The sequence below is a fragment of the Symphodus melops genome, assembly GCF_947650265.1.
Source record: "Symphodus melops genome assembly, chromosome: 11".
Classification (NCBI taxonomy): Eukaryota; Metazoa; Chordata; class Actinopteri; order Labriformes; family Labridae; genus Symphodus; species Symphodus melops.
In genome coordinates this window covers 20,203,584-20,220,838 of record NC_136701.1, presented here as the reverse complement: position 1 = coordinate 20,220,838, position 17,255 = coordinate 20,203,584, and the positions used below count along the sequence as shown (strand labels likewise).

General features: G+C 42.1%; 1 protein-coding gene across 1 annotated transcript in view; it reads left to right on the top strand.

Annotated features, from left to right (window-relative positions):
- The first annotated feature begins 1,024 nt into the window (after positions 1–1,024).
- nrg2a (neuregulin 2a) overlaps positions 1,025–17,255 on the top strand; it is a 77,005-nt gene continuing 60,774 nt past the window's right edge. The window contains exon 1 of the mRNA XM_079355424.1: positions 1,025–2,379. Coding sequence (XP_079211550.1) covers positions 1,971–2,379 — 409 coding nt within the window. The 5' untranslated portion in view covers positions 1,025–1,970. The remainder of the gene's footprint in view (positions 2,380–17,255) is intronic.

Below are 17,255 nucleotides of genomic sequence, written 5' to 3'. Positions count from 1 at the left end.
CCTGTAATGGAGGACAGCGTCTGACGAAGTCGGTCAGCAGCTGGTTGCCAGTTTGGACAGCTATGAATCACAATTTTTTGACATTTGCTTAACTTCATATAGGCATTCATCTGTAAGGTAACTAGAGTGACTGCCACACACACACACACACACACACACACACACACTGTACGTGCTGTGTGTTTTTAAAGTGATGTTTTAAAAGATTAAAATACTTATTATCCGTGTCAAACACTATATGGTCGTAATTTGTAGGCCTTGTGAACTTTCAGCACCACGGAGAGCAGAGGTCTATATCCGGTCTATTGGGCATGCGCACAAATGGAAAACTAAATGTAAGTGTTAGAAGTCAACCATCTTTGTCGACTGTTTTAATACTTGTTTTCGCTCAGTTCAGTGAAAAAAAAGTATCCTAAACTATTTAGTAGGCTATATTACTAAGGCCTAAATGTAATTCATCAGCCAAAACTACTGTTTTATTTTTCACAAGTTTTTTCTAAGTTAGCACAATGGTAGTTTGATTTACAGCATCATGTACAGCAAATGTATGTCAAAATGTTCATAGACACACTGTGGTCAGCAGGTGTCGCTCTTTGTGAATACAACATCCTGCATCCGCATTCTATTTAGGCGAACCCAAACCAAACCATTGCAAATATAACTTTCTAAAAACATGCCATTGATAACCCACCATTTAGATTTTTTACTGAGAATTATGTTTCCCAATTGTAACTTATTTGCTGATAAAGCTCTTTAAAAAACGTCTAAACATGAAATTCTTACTGTCACAACATGGAATGATATTTTTCACTCATTGTTTCTTCTTGTATGTTACTGAAAAACACCTCTTTCTCTGCTTAGGAGCCGAATATTGCAGCTGATTCATCTGTATGGATTTAATGCGGTGCTTCAACATCAGTTTTTTTTTTTCATAGGCAGAGCAGTGAATGTGACCTGAATGCAGGGCATGACTTAATGGGATGAGACGCAAAACTCATTCAAAACAGTCTGTTGAAGAATCTGAGATGCTTTCGCAGCCTTAGTCATCGCGGCCATATGATTGTTCGAGGCCTACCGGTGTATATGCGGCTGCATTTTTGAATGTGAACAGATTTCATTCGTTGGAGTGATGCCTTGGCTACAGTAAGATGCGTTTCTAAGGAGGGGACAGTCATGGATTTAGGATCTGGGTTGTTTCATTTGAACGTGAGATCACGGCTGCTAAAACATGGAGTGATTGACGTACAGTAACTGGGGTTTTTGGCAGCGAGGAGATCGACCCTTTGGTCCATCGGTTGCCTGTATTTTAGTGCTCTTTTCCTGCGATTTTTTTGTTGTTGTTGACGGAGCCCCCCTGGCAATCGGCATTCTTCCCTCTCCGTCTGTGGCTAGTGGGGGAGGCGGAGAGAGAGCCGTGGAGGAAGGCGCCGTAATAGCGTTATAGCTGCTGACCACGAATTCTGCTTTATTTTGGGGGGAATGAAACGTGGCTTATGTTTTTGAGAGCGGACGACCAAACTTGTGCTTCACTGCAGCATTTTTTTTGCGTCTTTCCCTCCGCTGCAGATGATACAGAAAAAGCATCATAGCGGTACCCCACCACTGCAATTTTTGGGCAAAGATAAGAGTGGCGTCGTCTTGCAGTTAAGGCTACACTATGGCAGCATAGGGGGGGCATCTTCTGGAGGGGAGAATCCGCCAATTCCTTGCTTAGCCTGTCTCCAATGCCTTATTTTTTTTTAGCGGAAAGCAGTGACTGGATTTGACACCCAGCTGTTTACCCGTTGGAAAACACTCGAAAAAGCAGCGGATCCCGATGGCATGGACACTTATGCAAGGTCTGCCGCGCTGCCGTGCTACAGGAGCCTACTCACTGTCTCTACATTCAACCAAGCTCCATCGCCATCGCCCCGCAGCCGAGAGAGCCCTGCCGCAACGCGACCAGCGACCACCGAGCCAAAGCAGGCGGCATGAGGCTTGATTCAGTACATTTATCCATGCTGGTCATCGGGGTCTCATTCGCCTGCTACTCCCCGAATTTGAATTCCCTGCAGGACCAGGTTTTCAAATCCGCTGTGGTGATCGAGGGCAAGGTGCAGTCTACGCCTGTGAACGTCTCCGCGGAGCCGTACCGTGTGAATGTCAAAGTGCTGGATGTTTGGCCCCAAAACAGCGGGGGTCTGGAGCGAGAACAGCTCGTCACCGTGGGAGAATTTGGAACTGAGGCTCCGTGCACCAAAGTGAAGAAGAACCACAAGTACATTTTTTTCATGGACCCCACTGATGAGCCTTTGGTTTTCAAGGCATCGTTCGCGCCTCTGGACACGAGTGGAAAGAACCTCAAAAAAGATGTTGGGAAGATCTTGTGTGAAGACTGCGGTAAGTATATGTATTGTGGATTACCGGTGAAGTGCAACCCGGAAGAATGAACGATGTGTTAGCAGCTCGGCTGGCTGAGGGCGTTTCGGTAACAGGTACTCTGGTGTTTTGTGGTGATTCTGGCCACAGCAGTGGTTGGAGTCACTGGGTAACCAGATAGGTGCCTGAGGGGCGTCTATGCAGCAATTTTCGACAACTCTCGCAGGCTCCCATAGCCCACATGATCAATCAAACTCTCTTTCTCTCTCCCGTTCTCTTTCCCCTCAACTGCATCAGACATGCGCCTCGCACTGTTGCATATGAGGAATTGCAGTTCGTGTGAATCCCACTATCTGCATCCTACAAACCCGCAGAAAGCGTATAGGCACACATTTGCATGCATCTCTCACTCACTGGGCTTCATAAACAAATGTTTGATTTCCCCTAATGTGACGCTGCTTCTTATAGGAAATCGATCCCATGCATTCCATGGACCCAGTTCAGTTTCAGGACCAGGGACAGCGGCCTGTATCACCGGGATCACGTGGGGGGGGGGGGGGAAATCACGCTGCCCTAAGCAAATTGGCTCCTAGGCTCTACTTAGGCTCACGTCCTGCTTTAATGCTTTAATACCTCACATTGTGGCTCAGCCTATTGTATTACTAGTCCTGCACAAATGAATCGTTAGTGCATGAAGTGGGCCAGCAGTGAGAGCTGTAGTGCAAAGTATAAAACTGTCAGCACTGTCAGGGTTTTCTCTGTTTTATTACGTTCATGCTCAACTAGTTACAGAGTTCGATCCTTTTTGTACCACATGTGGATTGGTTTCAGTCATGTTGCATTATTTATTCATTTTAGTCATAGTTTATGGAAATCATACATAGACATATTCCTCCTCTGCCTTTTTCTAAAGATACAATTTCAATATTAAGAATAATACAGTATAGAGTTGGATCGATTTTCGTGCACTAGGTTGCAGTCAAACACAACCCTTAACTTGCGTGTGTGCAGCTGCGTGTGCAGATACACCTTTTTGATAAAGAAATGACACGTTGTTTTAGTGACAGCATTCTCGGAAGGTTTCCTGCCTGTCACTTGATCTGCAAGCGCAACTTGTCAAAAGCTCAAATTTCCCCAAAACTGTCTTCCTTGTCTTCACCAGGGTAAAATGAGTCTCTTCTCGTTTAATTATACAGCAGTGTCAGTGTCTGGTAATGGATCTTTTTCTACAACTAATGTCCCAAGCTGGTCAGCCTGCAACACAACTTCAAACTTGGGCTCCTCTTATTTTCATTCTCTGTATGTTTTGAGGCAAATTCACAAAATGCAACACATGTGGTAAAAGAACCTCTTTCGCAACCATCACATGCTGCATGCATTTCTGCTTCCAATCTTTTGTTGTGGCCCAGAACATGAAGTGTGCCCTGTACTGCTGGCTGCCTGCTTAAATCCTCTTAGCTTCTACTCATGGGACACAAATGCTCCCCTCTGCTCTTGATTTTGCCACTCTCACTCCTGGCTTTTAAACTCATCATCCCATTAGAGAGGTGACACAAAATGGACCTTATTACCTCTTGAGTACCTCGAACAACCCCCCCCCCCCCCCCGATTCCTCCACCACTTAGCAAATCTGGTCAGTGACGCGATCAAACTGGCACAGTCGCCCTCACTGTATTACCTGAGAGATTTGCCACACCCGCTCATCGGGCCTCCGCTGATCTCTTTCATGTAGTTCAAAGTACGGAACAACATAACGATGTTACTCGTGCGGGTCGTTGTAATCGAAGCTTCTTACTCAGAGTATTTAATCCCTTCACTGTTTCTTTTGTGACTCTGACTCCTCTCAGATCATGGAAATTTTCAACATTTCACAGACGCACGAACGGTCAGTTTCTTGACATCCTCCTCTCCCTTTGAGCTCTGTCATTCATTAAGACGGAAGATCCAAAAAACTTTTAATGTGAGACGATAGTGGCTGTCCAGCCATTTGCCCTCCCACCGTCTTTGCCAGCCTCCCTCTTAGTGGATCTGCACTCTGCAAATCTGATTTAATCCTCTAACTAAAACATAGAAACATAACACATAAACATAACATATTCCAGGCAGCAATCGTTACTTCGTTTGGACATTTGAATCAAACTTTCTTTTTTTAAGCAGGACGGTCTGAACACTGATTCCAAGTTCTTGTAGCTCGCATCCCAAACCTGCCTTCGATTCCTCTTGTGCAGAGTCTCCCGCGGTCCCAAGTGTGTGAACCAGGGGACTGAATGTGCACACTGTACAGCCCTCAAAAGCAATGCAGTTGTCTTTCTGTTCCTAAGCACTGCATGATAAACAGGTTACCTACAGAGCTAACTGCCTGCTTCTATTCCTCAGGACTCATTCAGCTGGGAGCTCTGGGTTCCTGCCAAAGTAGAAAGAAAACACCAAGAGACACTGTTCCTCTCATGTGAAGTTATTTAGCTGGCCTCGTGGCTTTGTATCAGACATTATTCGACTGCAAATGCAAGAAGTGAACTGTACTGACTGCTGTTAATTTCTTGCACTTGGAGTAGAATAACGTATTTCCATGCAGTCCTGTGCTTTTTGTGTAATGTCATCGATGATAAAACGCCACCACTTTGAAGAGGGTTTTTTTTTTTTGACATGTATATCTTTTCACAGAATAAGACCCCTTTTGACTCCTTTTTCAGCTTGTTTGCAGAACGTATCTGCAGTTTAAGAGACGGAGGCTATAACATTCAACGGCAGCAAAGTAAATTACATCTGACTGAATGAGAGCAAAAGTGTTTGCAATTGGAATAGGGTCTCGCATTGCTCTACTTGGAAGTGTAACTTAAGACTTGCTTTTTTTTGACTTGTTATTGGCTTGCGGTAGTGTTTTCATTCCATGTCTCTGTCTTCATTAAAAGTCCGAAGGTATGACAAAAAATGTAGTGCTCAAGGCCCTGTGTTTTAATTATTTTTTTTTTTAACTGCATTTAGTTTGTGCATGAGTGTGGGCGCATGCAGACCGGGGAGTAACTGTCAGTTAAAATACAGTACAAATTGGCGCAGCACTTGTACACAAAAAAGGTCATCTGAGCCTGGAAGTAACACATCGCCCTTAAACCGCCTTCATACTTGTTATTGACAGGCGTGCAAATGATTCTCACTCTGTAGAGCATTTAATTATCGCTCATTAAGCCCCATTTATTCCTCTGAAATGAATTAATGGAACAATGTTGTTGTGAATGCGCACTCTATCACTAACCTGTCACTGTATGCAGGGCACAGCTGCTGCATTGAGGTGGTAGACAGGCAGGATTTTGCCCCCGAGCAGTGAGCGCTGCATCTTTCTGTGAATTGGGGAGCGCTATTAGAAGAGCTCGACAAAGAACATGAATGACGGCAGTTGTTGCTGGCTGTTTTCTGCTCTTAACCCGATACTTTGTCTGTATGAATCTCATAGCGCTACAGGTTGGAAGGATATAGATTTGTTTGTACGGTCGACAGCACATCTTTATTTTCTTCCTTTTTTATGTATTCTGTGTTCAGTGGATGGTTGAGTACATTTCACAGAACGATAGGTGTGGCACAGAGAGCATAAAGCGTCTGAAGTAAAGGACACTAACCCTTTATTTCTCAATATCCTGAGTTTTCTTCTTTTCTTTTTTTTACAGCAACATTAAATGTTTCGCTCCATAACTATGTGCATTCTGTAAAGAGGGATGTGTAGTTACATTCATTACACACTGGCATGTTGGTCAGACTGTTCAATAGGTTTTTATAGGATTAAGGAGCAGAATTAAAAAGAAATGCATTCATGATTACACCAGCGCTTGCATAAGGCGTACGACTAGTAACAATATATAATATATCAACATGAACTTGTCTATTCCAAGACCTGTGGTATAACGGACATACTGTATGAAACTCATCTTGACTAAAACAGAGTAAATCTGTCCATAAGTGAAAAACACTGGTACATTTTCCCTATTTCCTCCCACTTGTGTGTGTTTGTTTTTTCTATGTTCACTGGAGCATTTATGGTGACTTGATGCCTTGCTGGATCTCCGCTCGGCCTCTCCACTCTGACAAAGACAGCTTGATGTATATTTATAAGATCCCTGAAAAAGGGCATGGCCACTTATAGTAATTGGACCGTCATTTTCCTCTCCCATTAGGCACTCTCTGACAATCATTCAGATCTGTACTCCACATTTCTAAAGACATCATTGTGCGAGCTATCATTATGACAGAGTGAGCGTTCAGGATCTATCAAGAAGGGTCACATTTCTGCAGTGATGGACTCATTGTAATGGTAAAACCGAGATTTAAGGATTCAGGTCATGGTTGATACCTGTTTGTAGAGCACAGCTGTTGCAAAGCAGAGAGCAAAAGGGGGGTTCTTGGAGGCTTTTCCCCTCCCTTTGAATATCTAATAAGGGAGATTTATACATCAATCCTCTCTAAAAGCATCCCATCTTCCGTTTAGAGTCAGAAACTTTAAAAAAACATCCCAACAGTCAGCTGCATTTGTTTTGTAGAAGTGTTGTGAAGCTGCATTTGTTTTGGAGTAGTATTGTGTAGGCCAGTCTTTGGTCTAGTTCACAGCAGTGTCAGTTGATTCAATACATCTATATGGAACACTGTGAAGCGTGTCTGTTGAGGTAAGATGACTAATGCACGAGAGAGGAATTTTAACTCCTTTTCACCGTCAACTTTAGTCTTCTCAGCATTTACTCAGAAGCGCTTAACACTGCACTCCTTTCAAGTTGCATCAGTCCAGGCTTTATACGCACTCATCACAAAAACTCAGACATTTTCTGGATACTAAGTGGACTTAAACCTTGTACAAAAATGTTTCATGCCGGCTTTTTGGCCATTGAGATATTATGGATGCAACGTATTTAATGCATGTTCAAATGTTTCATACATGACTGCATGGACATTTTATAACCCTAACCCTAACCCATAATGTTCAGATAGCATACCGTCCCATTATGCTGAGCTGTGAGTGCTGCATCTGCTAAGGTTGTGCAGATAATACAGCTGTGCGATAATCAGGGTGCAGACCTGCTGGTTATTGTTAAGAGGATCTGTCTTGTGTAGAGCTTAATCCGTCTTTCACATGTCATAACATACTAACCTGTTATCCAGGCCCCGTCTGACATAAACACATTTCTAAACACTCGAGCAAGAAGACCATGGCCAGCTCATGTAGTTCTTTTATATTAGCTTAAAAACAACTACATGTAAGTGGTTAACTTATGTATGTGAAAGTATGCCTGAAACATCATAGTGTACAACAAAAAAATCTGCTGAGATTTGTTGCATGCTAATGGAAAATCCTTGCTATCTGAATGTGGTGAAACACAAGGCATCTATGGCAAAGAAAGTCTGTGAAAATGAGACTAAGTAAGACCTGAATTATTTTTCATCATAGTTTGCCTTCATTCAACAGTAGTCGTAAAAAGCTTTGGCAAAGGCCATCCTCAGTTTCAAGGCAATATACATTTTAGAATAAAAGGCAGCATGGGATGAAGACAATGTGACTTAATGATAAACAGTTTCAGTTTTTTTTTTTTTTTTTTTAATGGTAACTGTCATGCAGAAAAAGATCTAAAAAAAAAGCTGACAAACACTTCAGAGTTGTCCGTCCCTGGACATGGGTGTACTCAGCAGACAAGAGGTTAACAGAGTCCCTGCGCCTGCTATAAGAGAGAGAGGAGTAGGATACGGGGCATCAGCTCATCTACAGAGAGATGAGTGGGGGTTGAGGGCAAGGTCGGGAGATAGGACCGAGACCCTTGGCTTTTGTAATCCACCCACCCCTCCCCCCGAGACTTAAATATCTTTTGAAGGTTATTTTATCCAATCGATACATTTGACCAAAATCCAGTTTGCTGCCCCCTACAGGCCTATAGCGCCTGTGAAGATTGGATATGTTACTGGATGGGTTTGTTTAGTTGGGAGGTTTTTGCGTCACATCAGGATGCTTTTCTCCTCATGAAAATCTTCTTTTTGCATCATTTTTGAATAAGCCGCATATCTTTTTAAGTCTTGCGGACTTTTGCCTAAATCAGAGCCAGACATATTTTTCAAATATGAACATTTAGTAAAGACAAGCACAGCTGTATCAAATAACATCAGTTTCTTTGACGGTCCATTTCACTGCAAGTGTCAGGGGAAAATGATCACCTGAATGGAATGGTGTCGTTATAAAGGTAATTTGTTTCACAAAACATTTGGCATGAGAGACGTCTAAGGAGCTTGTTTCGTACCTTACACTAGCAGACCCTTGGCAAATATATCCAGGATCTGATAAGGTCACCAAAGAGATCACGTGTCAAAAATTCCTTGTGACAATTTCTCAAAAAATAATGACTATCAGAAAAATAAGAAAATTAGTAGTTTCCAATGTCTCATTGGGTGTAAAAATACTGAAATATGATTAGTACTAGACTGGTTTCCTTTCTTTTTCCTGTTGGCATGATCAGGTATATTACTCCAAAGTTCATTTTGGGATAAAGTAATTCCAGGAAGAGAAGCTCTGTGCCTTGAGATTTGAAGGATTACACCCCTTGAAGACTTAAAAAACGTGAAAGTGAAAACAGAGATGCATTTTGACAGACTTCAGTAATCCAATAATCTTGGATTTTACGGAACAAATTTAAATGACCACAAAAAAATATCCACCTATGATGATAAAGGCCTCACTTTGTATAATCTGTGCATGTCATAGAACTAAGACGCTGTCATTCCCTCGCCTGCTGTCATGTGCTGCAACACAGACCTAAAAGACTAGCAGCCATTATGAGTTCTTAAACATGAGTTTAGTTCTACATGAGTGCTTAACCCGCTCTACTGTGACAGATATTTTCCACAGTTTTGAGAGTGTGTTCAACATGCCCTTTGATTTCACACACACCAAAGCAATCCTTTGAATGATTATGCATTTCCATGCTGTAATACAGAATTACTGCCGGGCTCATGGAGAAGCTGGGGCTTTTAAATTCAGCTGCAAACAAACTATGAAACAAACCTGCTCTAGCACTTTTGGGTTTACAATTTGATATCAAATGTATCAAATGCACTACATAAGCACCAACTGTTTCAGCAGTATTTTGAATGAATTTACACTATTTGTTGGATTGTGACACCAGAGAGGAAATAGACAAATACTAAGAAGTAAGCAGCAGAGTTGGTGAAGAAAAGAACAGATTTTTTTGCATGTTGGTTTTTGTGGTCAGATCGTCTTGGAGGAGATCTGCACAACTCAAATCTTGGCAGAGATTTAGTGTAAAAAAATGTGTTTTTAGTCTGCCTCTGGTTCACAGTGTTGTTTTGATCAGTTCTAAGAGTGTTTTTAGGGACAGTGATTCTAGCAAAGACGAGGGTGATTCTCTGCGTATTTAGCATCATTACATGGAGGATATTTTGTTGCTTTATCTGCAGGTTAGTGATTATAGAGACGGATGTATTTCATATACGTCATTTCTAAATCGGTACTGTATCACCTACAGTACTGCTGCAGCTCTGCAGCTTGTAAGCAGCTATCTGATAACAACCATCTGACAGAGAAGGAGGATTGGGTCAGCTGCTGCTGGTGTGAATGCAGATTAGTTTAACAGTTTTTAGTCATACATAATGTCCCAACCAATAATCTCCATTAATCTCTGATTTTAAATCATACATGTGATGAAAGCTGCTTGTCGAAAACAGCAACACTATTTAGAACAGAATTGTAATATTTTCAGAGAATACATTTCCCCCCTCACAGTGAAAAAAAAAAAAAGGGTCCACATGACTTTATAACAAAATATCTCCGTCAGCATGAGAGGGCAAATTATTAATTCATTTCAATCAAACAAACTTTAACGGCCAGTAGGAGGCGATAAAGTTAGAGTCACTAAAGAAGAATAGTGTCTGCATGCGAGTCTGTTTTCCATCGGTAAATACTTACACGTAGTTCATTAATTATTGATGTATATATTGAAATGATATCTCTTATTATTTTACCCCCCAAAAAAGTGGGTTTTTTAAGGCGTTGTTGGCAACACAAAGCAGCGCTGAGCAATGTGCGAGCTGAGGTGATGACTTCATCATTATCCAAACCATAATTATGTGATAACAATGACATCAGACTGAAAAAAATAAAAATAAAAATCAGACTGAAAAACATCAAACTCTTTTGGTTTCCTTCGTAACTGTTGACAGAACAATGAGCCTTAAGTAATGAATCCAAGGTTTATCATGAGCGTAAGGTCGGGGAATCAAGAGTCTATCACACGTTATTTTAACATGTTATTTAATATCTTAAAACAATTACATGTCCATGTTACGACTCTCTTTTATTGTGAAAATAATGGTTGTTGTCAGCTTCATTAGCAGATGGATTTTTGCACATGATTACAGCTTTAATGTCACAGATGTCATAACACTTCAAATATCATCAAAGATGTGTGTAATTTTTTAAAAATGTATTTAGTTCAACTTCACTGTGTCCGTTAGCATTAGCATATTACCATTACACTGCATACCGTAGCAGTATGTTCATTCAGTTATAACAGACACTTCACTTTAAAGTAAAAAAAATCAAGAATTAGGATTTACTGTCTATGTGCCACTTACTTTAATGGCAGTGGAAAACAGTGTTTTACTTTATTATTATTTTCATTTTAACTTCTCTGAGTAGATGACACCCTCTGTTCTGATTTTGCAACAAGCAGGCCTCTGACTTTTTCCATCCAGTGAACAATGTTGCCTTCACCACAATGAGGCAGTATATGATCAGGATCAGGGAGCAGGAGGAACACCAAAAAAGTTGAAAGGGATGAGTCCGCTGGGAATGTCACAGCAGTTGTTGGACTGCCTGCCCCTGCAGCTGGAGCTGTGTCAAGAAAACAGTGAAAAGGCCATAGTCAGAGTCAGTCCTGGAGTTATGTACACGATAACAACTGTGAAAGTCACTGCCATTTGGATTCTACTTTGTTTCATGAGAGGAGGCCATCTTTCTAGCGTTGTTAATGCTGCTGTCAGCTGTAAGCGGATGTGTTCCTCTGACTAAACTAACTGTAATGGTGTCCCTCAGGGAGAAGCAATCATGTACAGTGTTGGACGGAGGTCAAAAAGATGCCAAGTAATAACTCTGAGCAGTTGTGAGGATGAAAAACACAGACAGCTGTCTCCAACGTTTCTTATTCACAGAAATGAAGATCACCAGTCTCTGAATTCAACAATAGATAAGATTTATACCCACTAAAACACGGTGGCCTCAACAGTTTTTGCCATTTAAATAACAGTGAGCATCTAACCGAACGCATGTGAACTTAAAAAAATCTCTGCAGACTGAAATTGAAAATTAAAAAGACTGAATATCTTCTTCACGGGAGCTTTTTTTTCTCTCTCTCTCTCTCTCACTCACTCTGCTGAGAGCTCATAGAACAGCGTCTTGTCTTTCTCATATATGCACATATGTAAGGAAAATGACAAACACAATCTAGAATCTTCATTACATAGCCTTTTAATTCCCCCTTTCTGATTCCGCTTTCTAATGCGTTTATATCGGCCCTCTCTTTCCGCTCGGTGCTGTGTGAAGGCAGTTTAAGTTTACCCTGCCTTTTGAATCATTCAGTAATTTGCAGCTATCTTGGGCTGCAATACTCTTCCTTCACAGGCTGCAGCCAGTGCATGTGATTAAATATTTAAAAGGTTTTTTTTTTTTTTTCTTTCTGTACAGCATGAAAGGTTGTTGACAAAATTAACCCTTTAAAGTCACAAATAGTACCAGCGTTAAACAAGAATAAAAGGACTACTACGCATGCAAATACCAAACCTAAGTGTTACACTTCACTTTATGCCGTTTAAAAAGCTGCAGGTGGACAGAAAGAGGTCGCTGCTGGGGCTGTCTTTTGTCCATTTGTCATTTTGCAAACAGAATACAAGACGCGCCTGGAAACAAATCAATCATTTAGCAACGTAAATAAAACATTATTGTCGGTGTGTTTTGGCATGGAGTCTGAATGTCTTATATATTGTACTTTTGTGCTCTATATTTGTCCTACATAAAGTGTATGGGGCCATCACATTGACTAATACTTAGGAGCAAAGGGCTGCCAATAATTTGTTTCAGGGCTGTTAACCTCATTTCGAGTTCACTTGGCTTTGTTAACATCTATCGACAGCTCCATTATTAACCCTGTTTAGTCGTGTAATCCCGCTCCGGATCAATGCATGTAAAAGGCATAACTCTGAAAAAACGAGCTAAGCTCATTTTTAAACAGCACCATAAAGCTGATTGCCCCCCTCCAATGTTAAACTGGTAACTCTGTCATGCAAAAATCATTTTCTAGCTTTGGTTGAGCTTGTTGCCTCTGCAAAATCCTGCAGGGTTGCATTCAGAGCTGATGGATACTTTGTTGTTTCTTTAACAGTGTAATTGTCTGTAACACCAGGCTTGTTGTCAGGAGTGTTGAGATCTCCCAAATTACGGCTGAGATCAACATTGTTTTGGCATGTTGTAGGAGAAACCTGCTATTGCTCAGTCCAAAGAGGGAGGATGAGGCTTCCGGGCACAAATTTCCGTGTTCTTTCACTTGCAGATCTTTGTAGCTGTGGGCGTAGCAGCGCAGAAAACACATTCCATAATATTCCATAAACTGGTTTATAGATGACAAGCGAGATCCTCAATCGCAGGGTATCAAAGGTTTGTGTAAACAGCTTAAGGTCTTCAGTGTCATCGTCAATCAAGCTTCGCTTTTATTTATGGTGCAGTGTCACCTAAAATTGCAGTAAATAGGTGCATTGTTTTCTTGCGGCGTCAATGGAGGACTCGGGTTAAAAGCTGAGCAATGACTGCAATTTGTTATAATTTCCGGTTAAACACAATAACCTGGTTTTAACCGCTGAACACCAAAAGCAATGCAATGCTTGAGAATTCATTAATTTATGAGCTTCTGGAAAACAAAGTGTTGTGTTTTAGCTGGAAGGCGGAAGGAAAATATCTTATTAATTATAAAGGGCCAACTAAAGGTGCCAAAGTGGCAAGCCGGAAATAGAACAGCTAATTATCACTCTATTATAACTAGGTTTCTAAAGAGACAGGGGCAGGTGGTATTCAGTGGTAGTGAAGGGTCTACTGCATGTCTACATCTGCAACCAGATTGACTTGTAACTGCGTTTTTCAGTCTGCAACTCGGGGAATTGATTAGTTTGTGCACAAAATCAGCTCGTTGTTATTCATTAGTTGCTCTGGTGGCTCCTTCGCTGCGGCGTCTCCTCGATGATTTGTCAGGTGGATTCACAGGAAGCAGTGTGACACTGAAGGACAGTGCTGGAGATAACCTTTCACTGCAGACTCACTCCTTGGCATTTATTTACTTACAGGCCGCGGCTTCACTCCCATCATGCACCAGAATCTTCTCCTCTCCTGGGTTTTTACTGTCGATGTCAGCGTGCTGCGTTACGCCACGGGCCGATGGCACAGACAACTGGCTTTTGGTTTGTTTTTTTAGGTCATGTTATGGTAATAAAGTTTGTTGTTCCAACACAGGAAACTGACTGAGACGTGCATGCTACTTAGGTTACAAAAAGCGTGTTTACCCACATACACCTAAACTGGTACCTGCAACCTTTTTAAAAACACACATGAACTTAAAATAGTTTCATGTGTTTGTCTGCTTCAAGTTTAGCTGCAGAGAGTTTCATATGGAATGTAAGCAATTTCAGCAAATTTGTTCCCAGGTCTGTGCAGATGCTTGCCAGTGTTTGGGTGTGTTTTTCTTTGGGTAATTGTCTGAATTTCAGTACATTTGCTATAATTCAGTGTCGGCAAGCGTATGCATGTTTTTCTGCGTCTGACGTGGGATGGCTAGCGCCGGCAGCTTGTCTGCATGTGAGCAGTTATTAAAGCATGAGTAGTGCCATGCAGACCTGACAGGGTATTAGACATGAAATGAAGTGCAGTACATGTAGGTGGGTTGTGAATGTCCAGGGAAAGCTGACAGTGTCCATGACAGGAACTTCAACGAAACGACAGGAACAAAAGGACCATGGGAAGGGCAACTGTGTTTGTGTGCAGCGTGCCGACGTGTTGAAAAGAGGGGCTGCCGGCACTCCCGCTGGGCGCCTCCCGGTGTGTTTAAGGGACGTGTCCGGCCATGTTCGCCCCACACACACAGTACATATCCTGAGAGAAGGTTTGTTTCCTCAGGTATGTTGTAGGTGTGGATTGATGTGTGTCTTAACATGAAAAGACTTTACACAGAATGGAATGGCTTGTTAGCAGTGTTTGGAAGTGGACCAGGAGAAAAATGATGTTTCCCTCAACAGTGAAGGGCTCTCCTGCTTATTTCAGGCTTCAGGTTTGTTTCAGCAGAATCCGAATCATTGCCTAATTCTGTTGGCCATGTTTGAGTGTTACCATCCTGCACGTAACTGAGAGGAGGAGCTGACTCCACTGACTCAATGGAGAATAACCTGTAAACAACTCCGCATATGCATTCCTGAATATTTACAATATGTGTGTGGATGTTTAGATACATTTCAACACACCTCTATAACACACTATAGGTTGACCAGTTTCTCAGTGTTTGTGTTCCTAAAAAGTTTGGCCCATCAGGTTGTAAGTCGTGGACTTTCGAATGATTCGGGAACAAACGAGTTTCTAATATTCATAAAATAAATTTGAAGATCACAAATACCACATCATATCACATCATACTCTAAAAGAGACAAATGTTGCACATTTGTTACGGTCTAATAATTAGAGCTGAAAGCATGCGTGTCAGTCTGGTTCCTCTAACTGCCTTCACGTTTGTATGCAGGGGGTTGTGTGTGTTTTGGTAGTCTGCTCTTACTCTATCCTTTAACCTCGCTTTCTTCTGACCTTCCACCGGCGCTCCTGCTCATTATTGTGTTGCTCTAATCTGGAGGGGACAGGACTGGGTGCAGAAGTGTATTTATCTTCCTGCACAAATAGGACCTCTTTCCGTCTGGTCCCTGCTCAGCTTGTTGTTGAAAGATAGTGAGCAGCGTAAAGCAAGCTCCAGTGTGTGTGCGTAAGTTTCTGTCTGTGTGTGTGTGTGTGTGTGTGTGTGTGTGTGTGTGTGTGTGTGTGTGTGTGTGTGTGTGCACGTGCACGTGCACGGGTGAACTGAGATGTGTCCCAGCTGGCCCACAGACCAGCACACTCACCATCACCTCACTGCAGCAAATGCAGACAAAAAGAGGAATATATCTCCCTTGTGATATTGATACCCCTTAACTCTGGGGGTATTTTGCCCCTAAATGAGAAAGCAACATTCCTCTCCGAGCTCCGTCGTACTTGTTAAAGCCAGTCAGATCAGTGTTACAGAAAGTCCCCGCAGTATGAACCCAGTAGGCCCCATTTCCGCTTTTTTTTTTTCCTCCATCACATCTGTTGGGATGTGTACTTGTGCAACGCATTGTCTAGGCATGTTTCTTTTCATTCCCTTGTTGTCTCCATGACATTAGACTTGCAAGCAGGCAGTTATTGTACTGTGAGTGGCTATGGGCCAGAAAACCACTGTTACAAAACAACACAAAATGTACCATGAAAATAATACAAAGCCTGCGTTTTATCCTGTCAAAACTCTGCAAATCCACGAGCCTAATGTGCAGCCCTGTCTTAGAAAACTGGTATTTTAGCATTAGATTAATTCTACATGTTCCTTTTAGCAACAATTAATACTCTGTTGGCCTAAACGCAACTATTAGATTTTAGCTTTGGTGCTGCTCCACCATCGCTAAGCTGCTCAAACAACAGTGGCTTGCCTATTTAGACCTGTTACAGCTTCAGCTAGTCTTGACCTCCTTCTTAGCACTGGGCCTGTCAGTCGCTGTTGCACTTGGCCAAGGATTTGCTTCCAGGGAGGGTTACAGAGGGTTTTGAGAACCCGTGCAGTCGTCTTGTCGCTCCGAGATGACCCGACGGCAGACCTGGCTTCCCGTCAGCGGTGTCTGGTTCTGCCAGAGCTCAGTGTGAGGGCGCTCTCGACTGCCCACTTATCAAGCATCACTCAATTTGAAACCGCCTTGATCTGAGCTTATGCCGCCAAAGCATGATCTAAGCTCACACATGCGTAGTGGCCTGTTTTCCAGGAAAAGCCGACATTGGTGAAAAACAAACAAAGAGATAAGACAGACTCTTGATAAGGCCGAGCCTCAGCTATGGGGTGGGGGGGGGGTTCCGAAATGCAAATGATTTGACCAAGAAGCTGGTTTCACTCTGTGTGAAAACTCCGCACAGTGTCCTCATTGTGACATGTTTGTGCTGCTCTAAGAGCACATTCTGGAGATAAAGGGACAAGTGCAGAGCGTAAGAGGAATTTGATTTGATGCGAAGAATGCAAAGCAGAGAGCGGATGCACGCATGTTATTGAAGGGGGCTGCTGCTGATAAGAACACAACCTTCGCCTGTTTTTCGCTCATGTGAATTTACATCCCCCCCCCCCCCCCGATCATATCCTCGTATGAAAAATGTGCTCGATGGTTTCATTTACAGAGAAGCTCGACTCACCGTCTAATCGTTTGAATCCAGAGTTCAGATGTTTATGATTGCAGACGCGCTTCCTCAAAAAAAAAAAAACACTTGAATTTGTTTGAATCATCCAGCATTGTTATTTCCACAGCCACATTAAAAAGGACGTGCTTAATGGGATTTTTATTTACGTGCTGTTACTCACAGTGAACGTGAACTTTAGTGACGGCATTAAAAACATCCCCAAAAAAGTTTAGTCATTTAGCTTTACGCTGAAAAACAAGAAGTGCGTAATGGAAAACAACACGTAACTGTTATGATGTGATTCAGATGTAAGGTCTTAAAAGTCCTCTTGGTAAATAAAGTATGCCTTTATACAGCGGCATGGTTTATATTAGAAACACTGAGGGGA